The following is a 24842-nucleotide window of genomic DNA, read 5'->3' on the forward strand; positions in this document are numbered from 1 at the left end:
TGGCATGTTAAATAATAAATTTCGTTAACAATAATGTTTTTAGTCAGTATTCCACTCGTTTATCTTAACAAAATGCATTTTAGTGCTCACTCTTGTGATTTTTTTTGTGTCACCATTCACATTGTACATAATAGTTTTAGGGCTTTTGGAGGCCATTTTGAATATCAAAATACAGGATTTATCACATAACTGACATAAGAAATGATATATATCGTTAGCAATCATGTTTTCAGACATTGCTTCACTCATAGATCATAATTAATTGCATTTCAGTGCTCAATTTTGTACAAATTAATTTTCCCCATTCATATTGTACAGGGGTCTATGATGGCGGCCATTTTGATATCAAGAAAATAAATATTTTGCCAAAAATTATTTTTTCAGATATTATTTCACTACGGCAGCACAATTGCATGTACTTTAGGGAGCTTGTCAAAAGTCCATGCACCGTTCTTTACCATTCTTACCGCATCCGGGTTTTCGCTTCGGCTTTCCCGCCCAACGTTCCCTTGTCTTCAAAGGAACGGCCGCCATCAAAGGCCCATTGACGCCACCGTTCTTTTGTTCGTCTTTCCTGCATGTCTTAATTTCTGTCGAAAGACCGAAGAATCTATTCTAAATAGCTCCCTCTACGACCAAAACAAATGCGTGCCTTCATATTGACTGTCGGATCGGAGAGTTCGGATCAGTTTTCTGAACTGTGGTTCGCATCTATAATGGAAGTTTGGGTGCATTCATAAAGCCACGGTAGCTTAATCAAAAATCACGCACGTGTCATAAATCGTTACTGATCTTTCGAATTTGCTACAATAACGATGAAAACCTCTTTTTTTGCAATTGGAAGAGAGTCAATTCATGATGTTTTAGGTGGGAAAATAAGATTCCACACATTTTCGTTTCGTAGGCCCAAGCCATTCGTAGAATTCACGTCAACTTGGAATATTCATTATTACTCGCATCTGAAACAAGTTTCGGGAGCACTCCCCCCCCCCCCCAAATAAAAAGAGAAGGAAATAGAATGATAAAATAAATATGACTGGAACAGCTTGGCACTATTAGGCATAGATAGATCAAAGATGTATTAGAAACTATTTTGAATAGTTTGTTCAATTTTTGGACGGGCAACCATTTCCCGAGGATAACATATTGTCTCTTAATTTTCTTTATCTCCTTGTTTTAAAGAAGCGGGACCAAAGGGAAGGTGAAAAGAGGAAGAAGAAAACTAAGAAGTCATAGGGAGAGAAAAGGAAGGGGAAACAGAAAGAAAATAATATTGGGATGGAAGAAGAGGAAGGGTGAAAAAAAATCGGAAATTTGAAAGGGGAAGAAAGTTAGGATCGAGAATCAACGGGAGAAGGGGGACAAATTGGAATATCGAAATGAACAGAGGGGAAGACATGCAGTGGCCATGCTGAAACGGTTCTTTATTCTTTGTTCATTGTTCATTCAGGTAACAAGAAGAGAATGAATAAAACATGAAACCTAAAAGCTCGGAATTAAATTGGCCGCAACTTTAATCTGATTCCGAACCCCTTCTAGCAATATTTCATGAAAATATATACAGAGCAAAATAAGTGAATGAAAAAGGAAAGATAGAAGGAAAATGAGTGAAAATAAATTGAGAGAAAACGAAATAAATAACTAAAAGATTTAAGAAAAAAACATGAGAAAGAGAAAGGGAAAATCGTGTACCGAAGAAATATAGATATCGAATTGTTAATGTAGGAACCTAAGTCACTTATACCACATCAGTAATTATCAGGAAAGGAAAGAAAACAAAACCAAAATGATTATAGGGGTTGAAGCGGGCTCCTATTTGCGGCGAAAAAATGGATTAAAGATTCAAAGATAAAAGGAAGAAGAGTTAATGCAAGGAAACATGACAAGGGGAAGGGATAAAGAAATGAGGAGGTGAAAGATAGGTGATAAAAATGGAGAGGGAGAATTGCAAATAGGAAACCCTCTGGGCCTCTTACATCGGGGACATTCCGATAGACCGCGGGTCCGATAGTCCACGGGTCCTATAGTCCGCAGTGTGTGTAAAATTATGATCAGATATATCAAATGTCATCGAGAAGTCCAAAGGTCAAATGATACGAGACCATGGGGTTCTATCAGGTGCGGATCCATGGGGGGGGGGCCGAGGGGGAACTGCCTCATCCCCCACCCCCAGCTCAAAAAAAGAGGGGGAAGATGGAAAAAGGGAGAGAATAAAAGGGGGAAAGAATAGAAAAAAAGAGAGGAGGGAAAAGGAAGAGAAGAAAAGAAAGGAGAAAGGAAAAAGAAGAAGAAAAAAAGAGGAAGGAAGAGAATAATATTTAAATAGAGAGGAAGATGTGAAGAAAGATAAGAAAAAGAGAGAGAGAGAGGAAGAGGGGAAAAGAAGAGAAGAAAATTGCATGCCATGAATGAATCAGCATCCTCAAATTTCCGGTACCCTTCGATCACTGGGGGATTCAAAGGGGGAAGCCGCCCCTTGCCCCCCCCCCCCCCCATTATGAGAGGCACAATTAAAAATTGTAATGTAAAAATGCCGCCAAAACAGAAGTGTGCCCCCCTCCCCCTTAAAAGCGAAACTTGTTTCCCCCTGTCATGGATCCGCCCCTGACCTCTAGACATTATGCTGTATAGACCCAATTCTTGGTTAGATTTACATTTACATAGGGCCCGCCCCCCCCCCCCTATAGGTGGAGCAAAAAAAAAAGGGAAACACTGGGACAACCGATTAAAAGAAATAAACAAAAATCAACTTTGAGCAGCCGATCAGGGAAAATATGGGTGAAAAAAAAATTCACCCTCCCCCTATTTATTTCTGATATTTTGACAGGGTAGCCCATTCACCAATAAGAAGTGGTCTTCCATGGGGCCCTGAATAACAATAAACGTATTTACAAAATGCATAACGTATGTACAGAATGTTACGGCATTAAAATTCACATTAGGATTTGAATGTAAAACGAAACATTTACAAACTTAGCAGCAAACAAAACGCAGACGGACACTCGTTTGCCGTATAATCAAATATAAAGATAAGTGTATATTAATGTACTAGATCTAGATTTATGATAAATATTTCGTATCGAAATCGTCATGTAATCATATTTGAAATTGCGTCTGATACTTTGTGCTGTACATGGTCTATGACCTCCCATAATTATCGATATCGTCATCACCGCTGTTACTATCGCAATCACCTTCATTTCTCTATTATAAGTATTAACATATCTATTATTTCATTATAATTTTATCTTCATAAATCGATGAGGTGGGAGAAGGAGGAGGAGAAGAATTACCAAGGAGAAGCAGACGTACATGTAGAATGGGGGAGCAGTAAAAAGGGATGAGAATAATAATGGGAGATGAGGAAGGATACGAAGAGGGAAAAGAAAGATAAAGAAAATAGGGCCATGATATAGTCTTCTCCATCAAGAGAATTGAACATTATTGACCTTTCGGGATTGCTTGGCATTGATACTCATCGAACTGTTCTTAGTCATTGCCCAGGCCTATGATCATGAAAAAGCAAGATCACTCACCCGTATAGTAGAGAATCATTGACAATAGCATGCTCAGCGGGTTCGCCACAGAAAACAATGGGAGAGATGCTCACAGACTTTAATTCCCCATATCCGCTGTCGTGATTATTGTCGTAATTTCAATAGATGAACCTACTTCAAAAGACCGTTGGCCCGTCTGATGGGGAATCTTTTGTAATGATATAGTGTATTAAAGTACGTGTATGCACTAACTACATGTACCGTCCCGACTTCTTTTGTGCTATTTAAAAGAATTATTTCAACATCATCGAGTAGCGATTAGCGTGTATAATCGCATAAATTATCTCATATAACGGATCTAATGGTCATGATTACCAGCATCACCATAATCATTACTATTATCTTTCATATATTTTTAATTATATAAAATATAAGATTGATACTGGAGAACGATTGGAAGTAGATAATGATGATAACTGTGATGATGATAGTGATAATCATAATTTTGAAGTGATATTAACGGACATAATACGAATAATAATATCAGTGATAATGTTGATGATTATTAACAAATGAAGATGATTGGTATATTTTGCGGCCGGGCAATGAACCATGTATAACTTGAGACGCGTTTTCCTTTATCATGTTTGTTATAAAAGGGTTTTCATATCATGATCCTGAAATACATAGATTATATTATTTAGATTAAAAAGAGAGATAATTTTGGAAAAGATTTTGCGGGTTGTCAAGTCCGATGCAGTACAAAAAATGATTGCATATCGAGGTCGATGCGATTTTTATATCAACGACATCATCCCCCAGAGTCTATCAAGTTATGAGTTTGTGTGCATTTTTAGCAAAATTGACATTTGTAATACGAGATTATTCTAATTTTAGAGTGCTGTAACATCCGAACTGCATGCCATTCCTGCTACGTACGTTTTTAATTCATCGGATATTTCGATTTCTGGATGCATGTTACCATGCAGTTAAAGCGGTGTACGCCTGAATCATATTGAATGTCATTTGTATTAACTTTATAATAACGTCGACATACAAAAACAGAATTCATTAGGTTCTTTATCACTACACCAATGGTATGAACTTATGCACACATAGGCCTACGTCTTTTGCTTGATAGAACACTGACCCCCCCCCCCTCCTTTAGAGTGAGAACAATATTGTGCTCTCTCATTGATATTGATTTCGATAAGGAGATCGGGAAACTCACGCCATTAATAGTAATTTACATTATTTGTATACCACTTACAAGTGAAGCACAAAATATGTATCTAAACGCTTGTTTTTCATCGTTTTTTAATGGAAACTATTACAGACCATTTAACAACTAAATCAATTAAACAGACACATTAGAACGAAAAATTATCATCCTTTTATGAAGTTCATCTCCCACAGACTCAGTACGCAAAGTATAAAAATTAGCCATTTTCGGCATGATATTGTCTCGTAAAAAGTCATGTGACGTCGCAATGCTATATCCGTATGTTAAAACTTTGGTCTCAAAAGTTGCGCGAGACTTAAAAAAAACCTAGTCATAAAAGTTTGCGGCGCTCTCTTTTTGTGTTTTGGAAACATCGTGCTAAGCGTCGAGGGGGGGGGGGGATCATGCCCTCCAGTCCTTTAAGAGTTAAGTTTTAGATGGTCAACACGGTCTGTTCTTTTTTGTTTAAGGTGCCGGGTTCGTGATGTATTATAGTTTTTTTTTTACGTTTCAGTTTGAATTTATTCCTAATAAATGCTTAATATTACAGCGCTTTACTGCAAGTCTAAACTTTTCAGAAATCTAAACCTTAAACGCTGCGCGCTCGCATACCAGTGGCAAACGGGTCACGCCAATGATCACGCCAATAAAAGAAAATTATGTATACGCATATTTTTTTTATTACAAACTCTCTTTGAAATATAGTTTAATTTCCAGGGCCCAAACAAGAATTTTCACTGTTTGGACTCCCCCTTGAAAGAAACCAACAAAAATAAGCTTTGCGCGGTAGATTAGGGGGGGGGGGGGCATTTTGCGCACTCTCTCTGGTGATGAAAGCTGGATCCGCCCTGATAAAAATGATCCCTTTTCAAGCTCGCAATTCACGCTTGCATTATTTTGTCTGATACTTACCCTCTCGATGACTTTGAAATATTTTGGCTGTAACTAAATCGAGTATAACATCTGTTCTATGAAACTTGATTTTGTAACATTTATTATAAAGATGCTTATGAACAAATCATATTTGGTTTACATATTATAAAGAGCCTTCTCATATTCCAATTTTACCTTAAACGTAATATAAGCATTTTATTTTCAAACGATATCTATGAAAAGGGTGCAGTTAGGCTTTCATTTTGATGCCAAATAGTATCATAATTGGGATTAGTTGCAAACACGGTTTTCGAATAGAAGACACATCGGGGAACATCAAAGTATCAAGACAGTCACCCGCGCTGACAAAGTGGTAATCTCCCATTGAAATACCCCCACCAATCAAGGGGTCATTTCTATTGAAATCCGCCACCAGTCAGACCACCTCTATGTTCAAGAATATAGGGTAATCTCCCTAATCAAGAATGGGGTCATTTAAATCTACCTTGACAATGGGGTAAGCCGTTAAATACAGCTTGCAATGCGCTGGCCCATGTCATTTTCAACGTCCGGCTTTCGGGGAATTAAAATGAGCATCAAATTGGTAGTTTTCTTGTTCTCTTTTTGTCCCCATTCTAGAACCTTGATTTTGTTTCTTTTCGTAATGTGCATTATATTATCAACATTTCGACATTAAATGTAGTTTAATACTTGCCTTCATAAAGAGCAATATTACATAAAAACTGTTTGGCGAAGCAGATTATAACATAACGTTCGAGTGATATTTTATCAACACATTTTTAATTAACCATGTAACTTCCCTCTTGATAGGTTGACTCTTAATATGAACATTCGAGTTATATTCTTTGCCTACCATCTCTCTGTGCATTTTTATAACCAAATATATTTGGAAAAGAGGTGTTTACCAGGCTAAAGTGAAGGTCCTCACTTGTGTATGAACGACATATTCTCATTAAAATACATGCTGTGAGTTTCAAAGGGGGCACACTAGTCTTGTGTAAAAATTGCATATTTACATTAACACAATTGATAATGGCTCTCAAAGGCTCTCAAAGGGGCGACATTTAATGCCTTTAATTCCCCGAAAGCCGGACGTTGAAAATGACATGGGCCAGCGCATTGCAAGCTGTATTTAACGGCTTACCCCATTGTCAAGGTAGATTTAAATGGGGGGGGGGGGGGGGGGGCGCACGGGCCGGATAACCCCCTCCTCCCGGATTCACTACATCATGCATAAAATCATGGTACTTGTGGAGGCCTCAGCCCCAGACCCCTTTCGGTTCTGTGGCTCCTGGATGGTAATAAAAAACACTAGGTCACATAGTAGATCACAGGGGAAATTTATATAAGAGAATAAAGACGGATCCCAGGTAAAAAGATAATATAGGTTTTCATGTCCAATATCATGTCGGAGTCACTTAAATGTGTTAATTTGCATTTTAATTCACGCGATATTTTTTATCGGTCATTCAAAGTTTAGAATGGGATTCATTAGAAGACGCTATGATTCCTTTATTAACACTCAACTCAATTCATGGCCAAGACTACCTCAACTTTGATCATTTCAATATTTATTTGTTAAGTGCTTTTGATTTCGTTCGAAGGTAAAGATGTTTGTAATTGTCTTACAAAGTAACGAAAGTACTTTTTGTTCTGAATTTCGGGCAATGAAATTCAAGAATTGTGCATTTAATCTACAATGACCGATATGACTGCTTGAGCATCCAATTTGATATTTAAAGTTAAAATTAATGATATTTTATTCGTTTGTTTTGCACGGCATCTGTATTATGTGTGAATATATTAGTTTCTAACATGGCAATTTTTAAACATGTATAATAAGAGTAAAATTGATGTGCACTTCGGCTAAATTAGATATAGGCCTATGTTTAGCTCAAATTTGAATTTCAACGATGTCCTTAGTGTTCATCTTTTTTCCACACACAAAAAAAAAACGCTTGCATCTTATGTATTTAATTTTTTTTTGTCACAGTAGCGTTTCAATGTATAAATTTAAATGCCATCATTTTTGGACCCAGGTATGATTTATATTACATCTTTTGTTAGGGGCTTTGCATTTCGTTTACAAAGATGTTAAGGACAACTCCATATTTTTCACCCGACAATGCTGACTGTGTGGGCTCAGTGTGATAAAATAAAATCTCACCCGCGCCTGAACACTTACTTTTAGAAAGTCAATATCTTAACGGTATATTCTTCAAAATAAAACAAAATGCTCGTGCTAAAGGGCTAAAGCTTAATTGTTTTATTAAAGAAATGAAATCTAAATCTAATTGAACTTTGTCATGTACTGAAACCCAAAACGAAAAATTATCAAAAGAAATTGTGAAAGCGTAACTTTGGAAAATATATACCCCACTGGACTAGGCACACCGATACAAGGACACAACGATATTCAGATCAGTGACTAGAGATCGGGCCTAAAACACCGATATCGTGGACATAGAGGGCGCTCATGCAAAAACATCTTCTCGGAGAGCCAACCGGGGGTGTCAAAAGAAAAGATAAAAGCGGACGCTTCCGTTTTCGCTGCAAAAGGGCACGCTGGCGTCTTGAATGGCAAGAGCACTGACCCGTAGGAAAGAAAAATGGACAATGGCACGCTCAGCGGGTTCGCCGTAGAATATAAAGGTAAAGACGCACACACACTTTTGACAAGACGCCTTATAGCCAATGTGTGGACAATTTTATGATTTTCATGGGTAATTTTAATATTTTGGCGGCCATATTGGATTTTGCCAATTTGCAGAAAATGCTCAAGTTTACACGAGTGGCATCATTCAGATTCGGAATCAGCACCCTCGAATTGACAAGAAACCATAAAAAAACATTGTATATATAAAAAAAAACAAGGTTCGACCCCTTCTATCCTGGACTATTATTCTATTCTTCCTTTGAGTTCTCAATGCCCTTTTATTCAACTTCTTTTTTTATTGAAATTGTATCAAACCATTGCTTATGTTTGCGTTTATTACTACTTACTTATTGAAACGGAAAACATTCATCATAAATACTAGTATGTTTAGAAAAAAACAACCGTAACTCACGTTTGGGTCATTTGATATCGAATTTCAACTGACATTCTGCAATCCTTTGCTGAATTCCATTGTATTCCTATCCTTATGTTTTTTTTTTTTTTTTTCATCTAATCTTCAAAAGACAAACAGTGAATACAGCAAAATTATCTTTAAAAACTACTAAAATTACACAATTTTATTTTTTTAATGACATCATTTGTAGCAATTGTATATTATAACAAAGAAATATAATGATAAGTCAGTCGGGTAGGTTAATGAATTAAATGGGTACATAGAAAGACATACCAGCAAATTCAAAAAGTTATTAGCTTCATGGCAAGATGTGGCATGTAATAATTGAGAAATAACATCTCCTTTTATGCGTTTATTTTACTAGTATATGCAATGAAAAACTGAATTAGGTAAATATAAATATGCTTTTACAGACTCATCAGGTGGCCTATTAATTACATCTATCATTTTATTCTTATAACTTATGTTCTCTATTTCAATAAATACACTCTGAAGTACTCTTTTTTATATGTTAATCAGTTTTATGCTTGTAAAACAGGTCTTCTCCTACAAAAGCACCAACTCCCACCCTTTTCCATTTTTTATCTGATATTATATGCAACTTAAGCAGTTAAGTGAAATCCTTGAATATTGCACACGCAAAAAAAGTTTTCTTTCAAACTCAAACTATACAAAAAAAAGTAGAGATACCATCAATTATTATACATCATGGAGAAGGTAGATGAATTCATCGAATATTAAAAAGAAAGTACTATTAAGGCCATTAGGCGAGTAAAAGACTGCTCTATTCCAAAACTCCCATCTCTAATCATAGGTGATTAAATCTGAGAAACTATACTCAAATCGACATTACATGATTGATTGCAAAGACAATACACTCAACAATCCGCTAAAAGTCTAGTAAAGAAATTTTTGACTGGAGGCCGCAGCTAAAAATAAATGAATAGTGATTATCCAACGCTTCAAGACTGATAGTCATGTGATTACTCTCTTTCAAACAGTGAAATTAAGAAATGCTACATTACGTCCGTCGATGCACCATGAAACACAAACTTTCTCTTTCTTCCTCGAAGCTACATTCAGTAGGTCCATATTGTGCTTTTGGAGATTCTCTACTATCACCTTTCCTGAACCTTTTGGTTTGCATTTATTTTTATCAGGACATACTTAGATTCATACGTGGTGAATTTCACGATAATCCCGACCTTTCGTTTGAGGACGCGCACGCTTATCAGGCGCGGATCCAGGAGGGGGCCGAGCCGGCCCCGGCCCCCCCCCCCCTATTTTTTGACAACCTGCAGAAAAAGTGTACTATAGGAAAAACACTAAAGAAACGTAGGAAAGAGGTATCATACCCAGGATGTGTAATTTACAACCTCGTAACGGCCGGCCCGACCCCGAAAGGAAACAATAAAAGAGTGAGGGGAAGAATTGGAAAAAGAACTTTATATAAAAAATTTCGCTCGCGCTTCGCGCTCGCATTGCCTGTGCCAATGAATCCCATTCAAGAGGATTAAATGACACTTATATATCCAGATCTGAAATCAATTTGCACACAATATTTTAGCTCGCACATCAACCTTTAATTATTTTGTTTGTTTTACACAAATTGTTTATATCAAAATTTTCAGCTCGCGCTGCGCGCTCGCATTGTTTGATATGTGAGTTACCTATCCTCTTTGGAAATTCTTACCAAAATTTTTCAAAATGCTCCTTTATCATGTCAGTATATAAATTAATTGAGCTTGTGCTTCGCGCTCGCATTTAATTGTTTGAGACACACAGCTTTTTCTGTATTTAAATAAAAACGCGCTTAGACTGTCCAGTTTTCAGGTCGGAATATCAAAAAATTTGAGCTCGCGCTTTGCACTCTCATTCTTTAATTGGTGATACTTGTATCCTCTTCATTAATCACTAAAAACAGTCCTATTGAGTCCCTTTTCACGTTACTATGATAAAATTTCGGCTCGCGCTTTGCGCTCGCATTGTTTAGTTGGATACTTATCTTTTTCATGATTATAAAATCTCCTCAGAATCTTCAGGTCTAAGGACATAAAATATCAAAGAATTTGAGCTCGCGCTCGCATTATATATTAAGACCACATGAGATACCTTATGTTGTTTATAACAATAAAAACTAACATATACTTAAAACTTCAGTCTCTAGTTAGGACTACCCCCTGAACCCCCCCCCCCCCAAAAAAAAAAAAAAATAAATAAATAAAAAAATCAGATCATAGCGGCCAATCGACAAAAATGTTGATGAAAATATTTTTCGGCCCCCCCCCCTATTGGCAAAAGCTGGATCCGCCCCTGCTTATTTACGACGTTAGTTGATTTTGGAAGATACTTTTTGGCCCGTCATCATAGTCGTAAAACTCTGTCCTGCAATGCAAATTGTGTGACATGAGATTTTTTTTTAGTTTCGCATCTGCGACGGAAACATTCAATATGCGTTTCGTGTGCAAAATTTTGGTTGCTACTATGGTAACAGCGATATATCCGATTGAGGACGACTTTCCAAAGCCACATTTGACTCCTCCTGGAGCTCGAGAGGCCGCCCGGGGGGCCTACTTCCATTGACTAGTGGATACCAGGAGCGACCACGCTTAAAAGGGGACAGAGTGGGCAGGTACGTTACGTATAGGCCTATGTAACGTTATAAGGGTGTCAAAACGATGTTTAAAATGCTGACAAAAAGGGATATATATCAAATACTTGTAGGGTTTCACAAGCCAAATTCTTGTTAAGAGATGCATTTTCATAATCTGGAAAAGAATTACTTCCCTTGTTTAGGGTACTTTTCGAAACCCCATGGTCGTGCCTGGTATCCACTCATTAATGGAAGTGGTCCCCCCGGAATTTGAATCTAATTCCCCATTTCTGGGGAAAGTAAAACATAATGCCCATTACATCGTGTGCGAGAGGCATATCGTTTGTGTAGAAGGAGTAAACAAAAGAAACAAAAGAAACAAAAGAAACAAAAAGAAACGAGTTCAAACGTATTGCATATGTTGTGCACATATCAACTCACGCGAAATGTTCGACTATGGAGAGGTTGATCTGACCCATGAAATCAATTGCCAGTGATACATCAATAATCCACATCAAATGTAATATCGAGTCGATGGACTGTAATGATATATCTAAGCCTTCATTCAGTAAGTTTTTCCTCACTCAATATGTACTCGATTTGTTTGAAAAACCACTTTCTTATCCATGTCATAATCTATTTTAGGTCTGCATTTCGAATATCTCCAGCCATCAGTCGTAATATACATGCATGTTTGGTGCGGGTGTCGCGGAAAAGGATTTTGCACACGAAAAGCAGATCTGTAGGGCCTGTAAACCCCTGTAACACAAAGCTTAGCATTGATTGTAGAGCAGTTTTCTACGTTTGATTCTATTGACTATAATGCACAATCAATCTTAAAAATCAAGTCTATGATTAAGCGTTAACTTTTGTGTTAGGGGACCCTAATATTAGCGTCCGTGAGGATTGCGAAAGGTCCCAAATAGCACGAGGACGAGAATCTCTCTTAGCGTAGCATCCGAGTATGATTGGCGATCAGCCTGCTGATCCCTAGCATCACCTCACGCAGTATGCTAACTGAATCTTGATTACTCTCACACTCTAAAAAATGAAGTGCTGATTTAGCACTTCATTGGCTTGTAGAGTGACTGCACCATGAGTGCTGATTAAATCATTCATATTGCAACTAGAAAATCGGCACTCAATATGCAGTCACTATACAAGCCAATTAGGTGCTAAATTAACACTTCATTTTTGTCTCACCTGCAAATCAGAGTGAGACTGAAGTGACAGCATGGCTTAAAAAAATAAATAGACCTAGTTCATGAAACTTGGCCAAAAAGTTAATCAAGTATTACTAAACACCTTGCTTGAGTTACAGGTCATATGATCTAGGTCAACGGTCATCTGGGGTCAACGAACTTACACCATGTTAAGGAATCAATATCAAAATCTTAACCTAAGTTTAAGCTTTTAAAATGTCAGCATAACTTTGAAAATATATAGACCTAGTTCATGGAACTTGGACACAAGTATTACTAAACATCTTGCCTGGGTTTCAAGTCACAAGACTAAGGTCAAAGGTCATTTAGGGTCAATGAACTTTGGCCAAGTTGGGGTATATGTTGAATTACAATCATAACTTTAAAATTTTATGGATTTCATTCATGAAACTTAGACATACAAGTAATCTTACAAGTTTATCTCGAAACATCCTGTGCGAGTTTCAGATCATATGATTAACCCTTTGCGTGCGGACCCGCGAATCCCGATACCTCTCCCTGCGGTGGAGCCGTTTTGGTACATTGCTGGTTATTGGATCTGTGGCGGTGTTTTCCCAATCAATTGCTAATTGCGCCAAACTGATGTATTTTCAGGATTTTTAGTAAATGTAAAGGTAAAAGATCAGACATTTTTCTTTCTAGAAATACAGGTTTCGCTTCTCAAATCAATAGAATAGTTAAGAAATTTATGAGGAAAAGGTCGTGTTATTTTGTAAAATCTTCGCTTTTCCCCCAAGTCAATCGGCACTGTGTACAAAAATGCGTAAGGGCAATCAGCACGCGCGGACAGGTCAGCGCGAATTTTCCCTTGCAAGTGCGATGATGATGATTTAACACCGCGCAACGAAAGTCCGAAACTATTTTGTGATTTTTGGGGGGCTTCAAGGCGGTGGCCTCAACGTTTCACTTAATACTGTCTTTCGTATCTTTTCATAAATTATGGTTTGTATTGCAATTTCAAAGAGTGAAGGATGTAAATAAGTTTCAAATTATATAGTGGATCTGAAATCATACCTCCCAACGCTCTCCTCGTCTCGTTCTACGTTTCATCTTTCTTTATCTTCTTTTCCCTCCAAAATAACCATGCTACCGACTACTGTTCGTCACAATGAGAGAAAGTAAAATATTTTCATCTAATGAAATTGTAACATCTAAATTAAAAGTGTTTTATTATGTTCCTTCATTTTATTCATTTTTTAACCGTTCTGGGTTTTTTTCACAATCGAAAACAAAATTAATAAATAAATCATGAAAGATTTGTATCACGTTTTGTCTCTTTCTTTTAAATCGTTCAATTAAAACAGTACAGGGGTGTTGGAGTCGGTAGGAGGCGGCAGTCCACACCCCCCCCCCCCTTCAGGAAACATATACAAAAAGGCGAAGCATTTCTTTTTTGATAAAGTGCTGTCATGCTCAAGAAGAAAACGTTCTTGCCATTTCTTAAGCGCCTGCATGTTTTGTCAATAAACAAGTAGACATTTACATTGTTCAAATGTTACTGTCGTAATATGAAAAGCAGTACTCGTAAGAGCTTTTTGTACTGCTAAATACGAAAAGCATAAATATCAAAATAAAACATTCATCACATACATGGCATATTAATAATATATTTCGTTAACAATTATGTTTTTAGTCAGTATTCCACTCGTTTAATCTTAATAATATGCATTTTAGTGATCACTCTTGTGAATTGTTTGGCCCCCATTGCCATTGTACGCAATACTGTTTGGGCGAGTGGCGGCTATTTTAGATATCAAAATACAGAAATATTCCCATATATGACATAATAAATGATATATCTCGTTAGTAATGATGATTTGCATATATTACTTCGTTCATACATTGCGATTTTTTGCACTTTAGTGCTCATTTATGTGAAAATTAGTTCTCCCTATTCATATTGTACATGATAAAGTATACAAGGGCCTTTGGCGGCCATTTTGAATATCAGGAAAATAAATATTTCGTCAAAATTTTTTTTATCAGAGAGTATTTCACTCCTGCCACACAATTTCATGCATTTCATAGCCAATGTGTGGACAATTTTATGCTTTTCATGGGTAATTTGCATATTTTGGCGGCCATATTGGATTTTGCCAATTTGCGGAAAATGCTCAAGGCTACACGAGTGGCATCATCCAGATTCGTAATCAGCACCCTCGAATTGACAAGAAACCATCAAAAAATATTGTATATATAAAAAAACAAGGTTATGCCTCTTCTATCCTGGACTAAGTCGGCTACACCCGGCTCCTCACCGGCATCTGTGCCGCTTCCTAGCCATCTCCAGTCCATCGGCCTGCTCCCCCTTTTCTGTCGAATGGAATTGATTTCTGATTGATCTCCAGTTGTAGTAGATCGAGGATTGAACAGTCCAGTTGCCGTAGTGAGCAGAGTTGGAGGCTTGGGTTACCATATAGTCGTTCCCATGGTGACATGCACTCATTTTCATTCATACTCACCTTGTTAACACTACGTTAACGGGTAAGAGACTAATTTCAATTTATCAATAGGCCTACAGACTATTATGTTCTTGTAAAATTAGCAATTATGGCGAATAACCTTTCGATATCCTCGGGCGAAGAGGATTATTTAGCAGCAGCGAGTAATAGATTTAGGCAAGCGCCAGATGAATTAGTGGTATCTTCCGATGATCATACTGTCCATGATGAGGACAGTTATGATGAATCGAATTGTTCTTGGAAAACGGCGATCAACAGAAATTCTATCCGATCGGCTAAGAAAAGGGCAAGGGTTAGGAGCAATAGCGATAGTACTTTAAATACGAAGAACAGTAAAATGCCTAAATTCTCTACTCCCACGCATTCAAGCAGGAGGGTAGTCATTGTTGGCCTTGAAAATAAGAATATTTGCAGAGCAAACCCAGTACAGGTGTTCAAAGAAATTCATAATCTGGTAGGCAATCTGAATGGGAAAGTAAAAGTGAAAAATATGATGATTTTGAAATGTGAGAATGACATACAAGTCATGAAATTGTTGGAAATAACCAAGCTTGCTGCTATAGACGTTAAAGCAATGCGTTATGAAGATAATCATGATTTCACAACGAAAGGTTTTATTCACAGAATAGATACACAGATAAGTAATGAGGAAATTGCAGAAGTATTGAAAGATCAGAAGGTAATTCATGCTAAGCGTTTTATGAAGAAAATTAATGGTGAAATAGTACCAAGCCCATCAGTTTTCATCACCTTCAAAGGCAAGAATAAACCCGAGACAGTAAACTTTCTGTATGAGCTTAAACGTGTGGACAACTTTAGTCCACCGGTGCCAAGGTGTCACAAATGTCAACTTTTTGGGCACATGAAGGAAAACTTCAAGGGTAAATTGCGCTGTGTGAGATGTGGAGGGGAACATGATTTTGAAGAGTGCCCACAAAAGGAAAATCGAAAATGCTTTAGATGTGGAGATAAACAATCGGCGGCGTATCAAGGTTGCAAAATTTACATAGAGGCAAAACAAATACAAAAGGTTAAATTGAAGGAAAACATTACATACGCACAAGCGACTAGGGTGTATCGCACTAAAAAAATGAAATAGTGGAAGAGGCAAGTAAGACCATAAGTACTAGCGACACTAAAGAAAACACTCAAAGGAAACTAAAGAATGTTGGTCCCATTTCAAATTCAATGCCATCTGACCACGAATCAATCCAACAATCAAAGATTCCGCGCCCAATCCGAGAACAAAGGAACAATGAAGGAAGGCGGGAAAGAGAGAAGGAGTCGGGGCAAGGAACTGATTCGAATAACCAAAAGAAAGATAATGTCAACACATTAATGAGTGTAGCACCCCTGGATTTCATTATGTTTATTCTATTTGTGATACGTAAGTTACAACAGTCTGAAAACGATGATCAGTTTTTGGAATCTGTTGTACATGCTAGTCGTTATTTCTTAAAGACAGACATAACCTTGGAAATGGTCAAGTGCCACCTTAAAGTAAAACAGTCTGTCTCTGATCTAGTAATTGTCCAGTGGAATGCTCAAGGCATGGTTTCGCATGGGTCGGACTTCTAACTTCTCTTTTTGATAATAATTTATTGGGTTCCAACCCAGACATTATTTGTATTCAGGAAACATGGTTTAATGATTTTAATGTGTCGTTCATTCCTAATTACTTTTGTGTTTGTAGAAACAGACAGGATGGTAGGAGAGGTGGTCTGGCTATGTATTTAAAAAGGACATCGCTTTCCAGGTTATGAAAGTTCAAGAGTTAATCGAATATCAAAGGGTAGATATTTTTTCAAAGAAAGGCATTATTTCCATTATCAATTATTATAATCCCTGTAAAAAGATTGAACTAGAAGAATTAAACTTCATTATTAGAAATGTGCCAGGGAAGCTTCTTATTCTAGGTGACTTTAATAGCCGCAATCCTCTATGGGGGAGCAGCAAGCTTGATTCCAACGGAAGAACTGTTGAATCTTTCATGGAGGTTAATGATCTAGCATTACTCAATGACGGATCACCAACAAGACTAGACCCGCACTTTGGTTCTTATTCCATGTTGGATTTATCTATAGTCTCCAAGGAACTAGCTTGTAGTATGGAGTGGCAAGTATTGACCAATAACTTTGGCAGCGACCACAATGCAATCGTGATCAAATTAATACAGACAAATAACGTAAATATTAAAGAAAACGCAGATATAGGTTTTAGATGGAGTTTTAGAAACGTAAACTGGGAAGAGTATAGAAAAGCAATTAAAAATGAATTACTTAATCTAAATTACAAGAGACATTACTCGGCATGTAATTTGGATATTCAAGGACGATATGGTATACTAGTTAAGGTAATATTGAATGCTTCGAAGAGGTGTATTCGTCGAGTGCGAATAGGAGGAAAAAAACAGAGGTAAAGTAACTCCCTCGTGGAACGAAGCATGTCAAAAAGCGGTGGCGGAGAGAAATCATATTAAAAACAGATTACGAAGATATGATAGAAATTATGTTCAACTATACTTGAAAAGGAAAGCATTTGCTCAGAAGGTGCAACGGCGAGCACGATATGACTATTGGTCTAAATACTGCGGTAAAATGAATAGATTTACAGATATCGGAAAAGTATGGAAACAAGTAAAAGGGATGAGAGATAGCGCAATGAACACTCATATTTTCCACAATTTAATCGTTGACGGCAATATCATTAGTGAATCTAAAGATAAGGCTGATGCGGTCGCCCGTTTTTTCAAGTCTATTGACAGATCTTTTGATAATAATGATCATGATGATGGTGAAAATGAAGATAATTTATGTAAGGAAATGTCGAATGATGACTGCATTAACGACGATTTTAACATGAATGAAATGAAGAATGTTTTACAAGATTTGAAAAACTCGGCGCCAGGTAAGGATGATATTCATGCGATTATGTTAATAAACTTACCCCAAATAGCGCTTGATGTCATATTAGATCTGTACAACGACATATGGAAAACCTCACATTTCCCTTGTCCTTGGTATGAAGTTGTTCAAATACCTATTTTGAAACCTGAAAAGGATCCTAGTTTAGTGTCGTCCTATAGACCTATTTCTTTATTATCAACCCTGTTTAAAGTCATGGAGAAAATGATTAAAAACCGTCTGAATTGGTTTTTAGATAATGAGAAAACGTTAAACCCACTTCAATCAGGATTCCGCAAATATCGTAGCGTCAAAGATCATTTAGTCAGGATTGAAACAGATGTTCATTTAGCATTGAAGGAGAAAAAATATACCGTGGCAGTTTTTCTAGACCTGGAAAAGGCGTATGATTCGTTATGGAAAGGAGGTCTCTTGAAAAAATTGTCAATGTTAGATATTAATGGAAAATTATTTTTCTTTATTAGAACTTTCTTAAGAAAAAGATATTGTAACGTGAAAGTTAGCAATAGTATGTCAGAAAAGTATGTATTAGAGCACGGAATCCCGCAAGGGAGCTCATTAAGTCCTGTCATTTTTACATTGATGTTAAATGACTTAATGATTAAAGAAAGTGGAGTAAAATTATCATGTTATGCAGATGATATCGCGATTTGGTTTACTAGCTCAAACTTAGATCTGGTTCGCCAAAAGCTGCAAGAAGCCCTCCATGAAATCGAAATCTGGTGCTGGAGATGGAAATTAAATATCTCTCACACAAAGTCTGTAGTTTTAGTTTTTACCAATAAACAAAAGAAAGATATTACTTTAAAAATAAATGGGCATGTTTTGCCTCATTGTGAGCAGTTCAAATTTCTTGGTATGTGGTTAGACTCGAAACTAACTTGGTCTAGCCACATTAATGCGATTATTGATAAATGTAAGAAAAGATTAAATTTATTACGTTGCGTTTAGGGTACGTCCTGGGGGAATAGGTATGAAATTTTGATGATGATATACAAAGGTCTTATTTTATCTGTTTTAGACTATGGAAGTGAAATGTATGATTCTGCCTGAAGAATCCCGGAATGGCGTTTGTCCCGCCCTCCTGTGTCGTTTTGTGCTCATCGTATAATTAGAAAAAAGGATATGCTAACGGCCGAGATGAAAGCTATCGTTTTATAAAGAATTGGAATTGTGTGGAATGGTTATTTACATATATATACTGATGGATCCAAACAGGAACATTTTAGAACGGGGGCAGCATATTATGTTCCTCAATATAAAATAAAAAAGTATTTCAGGTTATCCAACGTTAGTATCATGAAAGCGGAACTCCTGGCCATTTTAATGGCACTTGAGTGGTTAGACTCCTTTGATAAACCATGTTCAGTTGTAATTTTTGCGACTCTTTGTCATCACTGAATGTGATTGATTCATATTTCATTAAATGCTCCATTGTTAATGAAATTTTATTTAAAATTCATAAACTCAGTTTGAAAGATATCTGTATTGATTTTGAATGGATTCCCTCACATTGTGATGTTAACGGCAATGAGATCGTCGATAAAGCTGCCAAGAAAGGAGCCGCGAAACATTTTGTGAACATCGTTTTACCAAACACTATAAATGAACTCACATGCTCACGCATGACATTTTATAAAAGTTATAAAAGTGTCTGGCAAGCAGATTGGAATGCGTCTAGAAATGGTACATTTTTATATGCTATTCATGATAATGTTTTTAAGCAGGCATATAGAAAAGGTTTTTTCTCGGAAAGAGGAATGCCTCCTTCATCAAATCACAGTAGGTAAGTGCAAATTAAACTATTATATGTTTCAAATTAAACAGCACTCTTCCGGCCTCTGTGAGGTGTGCAAAGAATTGAGACTATTGAAAATTATAATTCATTTTGTTCAAAATATGTAAAGGAGAAACGCATTATGTTTAATAAACTTAAGATGAATGACCCGAATCTTAAACAATTGTTAATTAATCCCGATTATACACGGGAACTACTATGTTTTATATATGCCACTAACCGTTTTTATAGTTAGGTGTGTGTCCTTATTTTAAGAAATTCTATAAATATATAACTAGTAGCCGATTGGTTAGCTGGTGTGCCCTTTTTCACGAACAATCATTTACACGCGCGATATTTAATTTGTCTATTTGTATTGAAGTGTTATTCCCCGAAGATGTTTAATCTTGTAGGACCTACTAATATAATAGGTGGATGGGTGACTAATCTATATTAATATGTCATATAATCGTCACCAATGGTTTAACGTCGTATGGATCGCCTTTGCCGACGACGTCCTACTTACGAAAGTGACTGGCGCGTATAATCTGGAGAGATTGAAGAGCGCCATCATATTCAACAACAACAACATGCGTGAATATTAAATCTTCTCTCATGAATCGTACTAGTAGTATTTTAATAACTTACATGTTTCTTTACAGATTTTTTGTGATACAATCATCAAGAAATGGTGAATAATTTGTTTGATTTTACGTTGTACTCTTTTTCAATTAGACATATATATTATGTATGTATATAAATTTTATAAAACAAGAATATATATTCCTAGCTTAAAATAATTAAAGAATCAATCTTGTTAGAAAAAGATGTATATCCTGTATTTTGAGAACAAATTGAATTTATTTAGAATTTAGTCATAAAAATGTTTTCCTTCGTTTTTGTTAAGAGTTGTCAAGTGTATGAATGCGTTGATCACAATATATGCACATTCAAACCAAGCTTTGTAATTATGGTGTAATTTGATTTGATATCGCTCTTTAATTTATGATTATGAATCTAATATCTTACTATATTTAATTTTGTTTGATGAGAGAAGAGAATAAAAGATTATTAAAAAAAAAAGATGCAGCGCAGTACATGCATGTTGACCGGCTTGTTGGATATTCAATATTTAAACTGTAAAGATGGACAGTTTGATATTCAGGTTCGATATAAAAATGCGTGTGAAGTTGGACCAATATTCGATATTATATATCAAAAAAAGAATAAGGGTTTTGAAGGCTAGCTAGGGGGGTTAACAGGTAAAGCGCGTGTCGGGCAACCATAAAAACACTGGCATGCCCAAGTGTGAGGAGATTTTTGGAGGACCAACTTTAGTAAATAACATAGCATACTTTTTTTATGTCTTTTTCGAGGGGCCCAACTAGGATATCCCGAGGGCCTAGACGAGGCAATCAGGTATCATAACTTTAGAACTCGACTCGATAAACACTCGCTTGATCCGGTGCATGGGCTCAAATTAACAAAATTAAAGAAATAAAGGACTATTTAAAGCATTCTTAACTTGAAAAAATATTTTTTCAAAAGGCCCCAGGGATAAATCGACCGCCAAGTCGAGGCAACCATGTATTCTAACTTGTAGAAATTCGCGCGGGCAATCAGATTAGTACTAGCTTGACCCGATGCATTAACAACTAGGGGGCTCAAAATAACAAAATTAAAGGAATAAAGGGTTATTTTTAGCATTAAAAAAAAAATGAATTTTCAAGTGGTCCCCAGGAAAATCCCGACGGCCTAGCCGCGGTAACCAGGTATCCTAACTTATAGAACTTGATTCGGGCGACCAGATAAACACTAACTTGACCCATTGCATGCACATTTAGGGGCTAAAAAATAACCAAAAAAAAATGAACATTTTTTTTATTCAAAAAAGGATTTTTTTTTTCATTGGAACCCAGGGATATCCCGACGGCTTAGCCGGGGTAACCAGGTATTCTAACTTGTAAAACTAAATTCGGGCAACCAGATAAAAATGACCATGACCCTGCACATGCACATTTAGGGGGCTCAAATTAACAAAATTAAAGAAATAAAGGAATGCACGTGTATAACGATCTAAACGTAGAGGGCGCTCTTTAATATACTTGAAAGAAAGGACAAGTCGGCTCAGAGACGAGCAGAAACCGTACTCGATATGGCCGTTGGCTGTGCGAAAACCAAAATCACAGAGCAGTAAGTGGAGCGCAAGTTTTCGATTTCGTTTTCGCTGTGTGCGTTTTTCCAAACAAAATCACCGAGCGGAAAGCGTATTCTTATTTTTTTATGATATATAAAAACACAAATCTAGAATGAGAAATCAGAAAAAGCCCCAAAGTATTTTTGATTTAAATTTTCTCTTTTTGATCTAAAAGAACGAAATCACAACAGGTTTTTCTCGTTGTGATTTCGTTTTTTGTGTTTTCAAAGACCGAACCGCGGTGCTGATTTCCGTTTTTGCTCTGCGATGATTGGAAAGGAAAAACGAATTATCCATTAGTACCCTGATTTGGCTGCCCGGTTCTGAGCTCGTTCAAGCCGTTGGATGTTTGCCGAAGGTGTACCAACTAACAGAGAGTTTGCATATTCAATTCTTGATGTAATCAAATCTCACACATGGTCGACGGAGTCAAATGCAGCAGAGAGGTCTAGAAAGAAAACAATTGTAACAAGTTTGTTGCCTATCGCTCGGAGTATGTCATGATGAACTATAAGAAAGCAGTCTCTGTACTATGGTCACGTCGGTAGGCTGACTGATTTTGAACATTCAGAAAATTTGTATCCAGATAGTCCAAGATTTGGGACAAAGCAGCCATCTTGATGAAACATTAGAGATATGTCAGGAATTTTTCAAAATTTCAAAGTTGTGGTGTGAATCAACATATACCACCAATAATAACCTTTGACCTTAGTCATGTGACTTGAAACCTAAATAGACAAGACGTTTATATTAACTTGATCACCCTTATGTTCAAGTTTTGCGAACTAGGTTCGTATACTTTCCAAGCTTTAATGACATTTCAAAAACTTAACCCTGATTCCCCAACACGATCTAAGTTCATTGACTCTAAATGACCTTTAGTAATGCTTGATGACCATAATGTCCAAATTTCACGAAGTAGACCTATCTACCTTTAACATGTTCAAAGGTTGTGATAAGATTTCAAAAACTTAACCATTGGTCAAGATTTTATCCTGACGCCGCCGTCACCACCGTGTCAAAAGCGGCGACTATATAGTCTTGCTCTGCTATGCAGACGAAACAAAATGAATAAAACGGTAAAAACGCCGCGGGGGAATTGTGACTGAGGTATAAGATATCTATGGTTTCATGCTATAACTAGATATATACCAATTGGAAATGTACTTTTTCTTCTAGCAATTTGCAATTGAAATATATAAATGTATACTTGCTTCAAAACGTGTCATTTATTCCCTTAGTTGGCATTCAATTTTGAAATATGTTTAATGTTCTATTTTCTAATAGGTAAATACTTACAATCTAAAGATGAACTGAGCAACCAAGAGGCAGTACCCGGCGATTCAGGTAAACTAGAAAGACTGTCTTTTTCATTTCTTAGCCTTCCTTTTCGAAATTTATGGACGTTTCTCTTTCCTTTAATAAAAAACTTGCACTACGATAAAGCAGATATTCATCATCATGAATATATATCCCCATTCCATTTTACATAATACTAATAATAATAATAATTAGACTGATATCGCGCCAAATCAACTCTGTAGAGTGCTCAAGGCGGTTTTTAGGAAGTAATAAAATAAATTAAGAATTAAAGATAAATGTTTTAAGATAATGTTTGAAAGTTTCAGAGGTCAATCACTATTTGATGTTTTCAGGGAGGCTATTCCATAACTTAGAAGATTAGTAAACAAATGATCCCCCCCATCTACCTCTCTTCATTGTTCTTATACAATCGATGACTTATCAGTTAGTGGTGCCGTATTTTTCTTCTGCAATTTTATGTTATTTTTGTACTTTATTTTTACACTTTTTGATGCACTTCCTATTTTAGATTCTTTTTAAAGCAATAATTAAAGAAATTGATACAATGAAAGCGGCAGTCTGTAATGAGTAATCCCATATATATACATATATATATATATATATGTGTGTGTGTGTGTGTGTATAATCACAAATGGTTTAAAAAATGCCGTAGAAATAAAATCGTAGATTTTAAAAGGAGCATAGCTCTCAAAAATGAAAGGTAAAGTTACACTGTTCGTCAGTGCCCATGATGTGACAAATAAGAGAATTCAAAATCCGTTTCTGAAACAGGTCTGTTCATGGGCATACAGATTGTGAAACTCACCTTTCAAAGAAATCAATGCGCTGAATATGGAAGAAACGCACTGTTAAAGACGCACCTAAAGACGCGTTGCCATGACTGCAAGATGACGATGGCGAATCTCCGGCTCTGAAACAGGAAAATCTGAAAAGGGCCTCACCGCCAACAGTCGAAGCAGACATTTTCTATATATATATATATATATATATATATATATATATATATATATATATATATATATATATTTATATATATATATATATGAAAAGTTTAGTTGCAAAAGAGGTTATGTCCACTTTTGAAATCTACCTGTCTTCACTTTTTTATTTATATATATTTTTTTAAATTATCATTGTGGACCTAACCCCTTTTGCAAGTAAACTGAAATGAATCAAATCTCTTTTGATTAAAAAAGTGATTTTTCTTTGCCACTTTCATTCACGTTTTTATTTGAATTTCAACTTTTCTTTGGTATCATCTTATAGAGTTACTAAAAATCTATACATTAAGACATATAAATCAAATTTGATGAAAAATGGACCTAACCCCTTTTGCAAGTGAGCTCTTCATAATATATATATATATATAAATGTGTGAAATTATTCATATACAACAGCTTTGGCAACTCATTTATTTAAATATTTTGTGAAAGAGATGGATGAAGAGAGCAATGGTAGGCGTAGCTTAAATCAAGGTTCCCCGGAGCTATCTACCCTTTAGAAAAATTGGCAATGCCGAAAAAATGTATCTGCAGGGAATCGAATGTTCAAAACCTATCTACACCCAACAAAGGAAATTATAATTGGTATAGTGTCGAAAATCTGTCTATCTGACGGTCAATCGGATCGGGTCGCCCTAGCCACTAACCCATCTCTGTG

General features: G+C 36.3%; 2 protein-coding genes across 2 annotated transcripts in view; both read left to right on the forward strand.

Annotated features, from left to right (window-relative positions):
• The first annotated feature begins 8348 nt into the window (after positions 1-8348).
• LOC129267190 (uncharacterized) lies at positions 8349-18688 on the forward strand. Its single transcript, XM_064100532.1, has one exon. It carries the CDS (start codon positions 15051-15053, stop codon positions 16059-16061), a length of 1011 nt encoding a protein of 336 aa, XP_063956602.1. The 5' UTR covers positions 8349-15050; the 3' UTR covers positions 16062-18688.
• Positions 18689-23151: 4463 nt separating this feature from the next.
• LOC129263005 (uncharacterized) overlaps positions 23152-24842 on the forward strand; it is a 63593-nt gene continuing 61902 nt past the window's right edge. The window contains exon 1 of the mRNA XM_064100779.1: positions 23152-23207. The gene's annotated coding sequence lies outside the window, so the exon portion shown is untranslated. The remainder of the gene's footprint in view (positions 23208-24842) is intronic.

This window comes from Lytechinus pictus, chromosome 6 (assembly GCF_037042905.1).
Source record: "Lytechinus pictus isolate F3 Inbred chromosome 6, Lp3.0, whole genome shotgun sequence".
NCBI classification, from domain to species: Eukaryota; Metazoa; Echinodermata; class Echinoidea; order Temnopleuroida; family Toxopneustidae; genus Lytechinus; species Lytechinus pictus.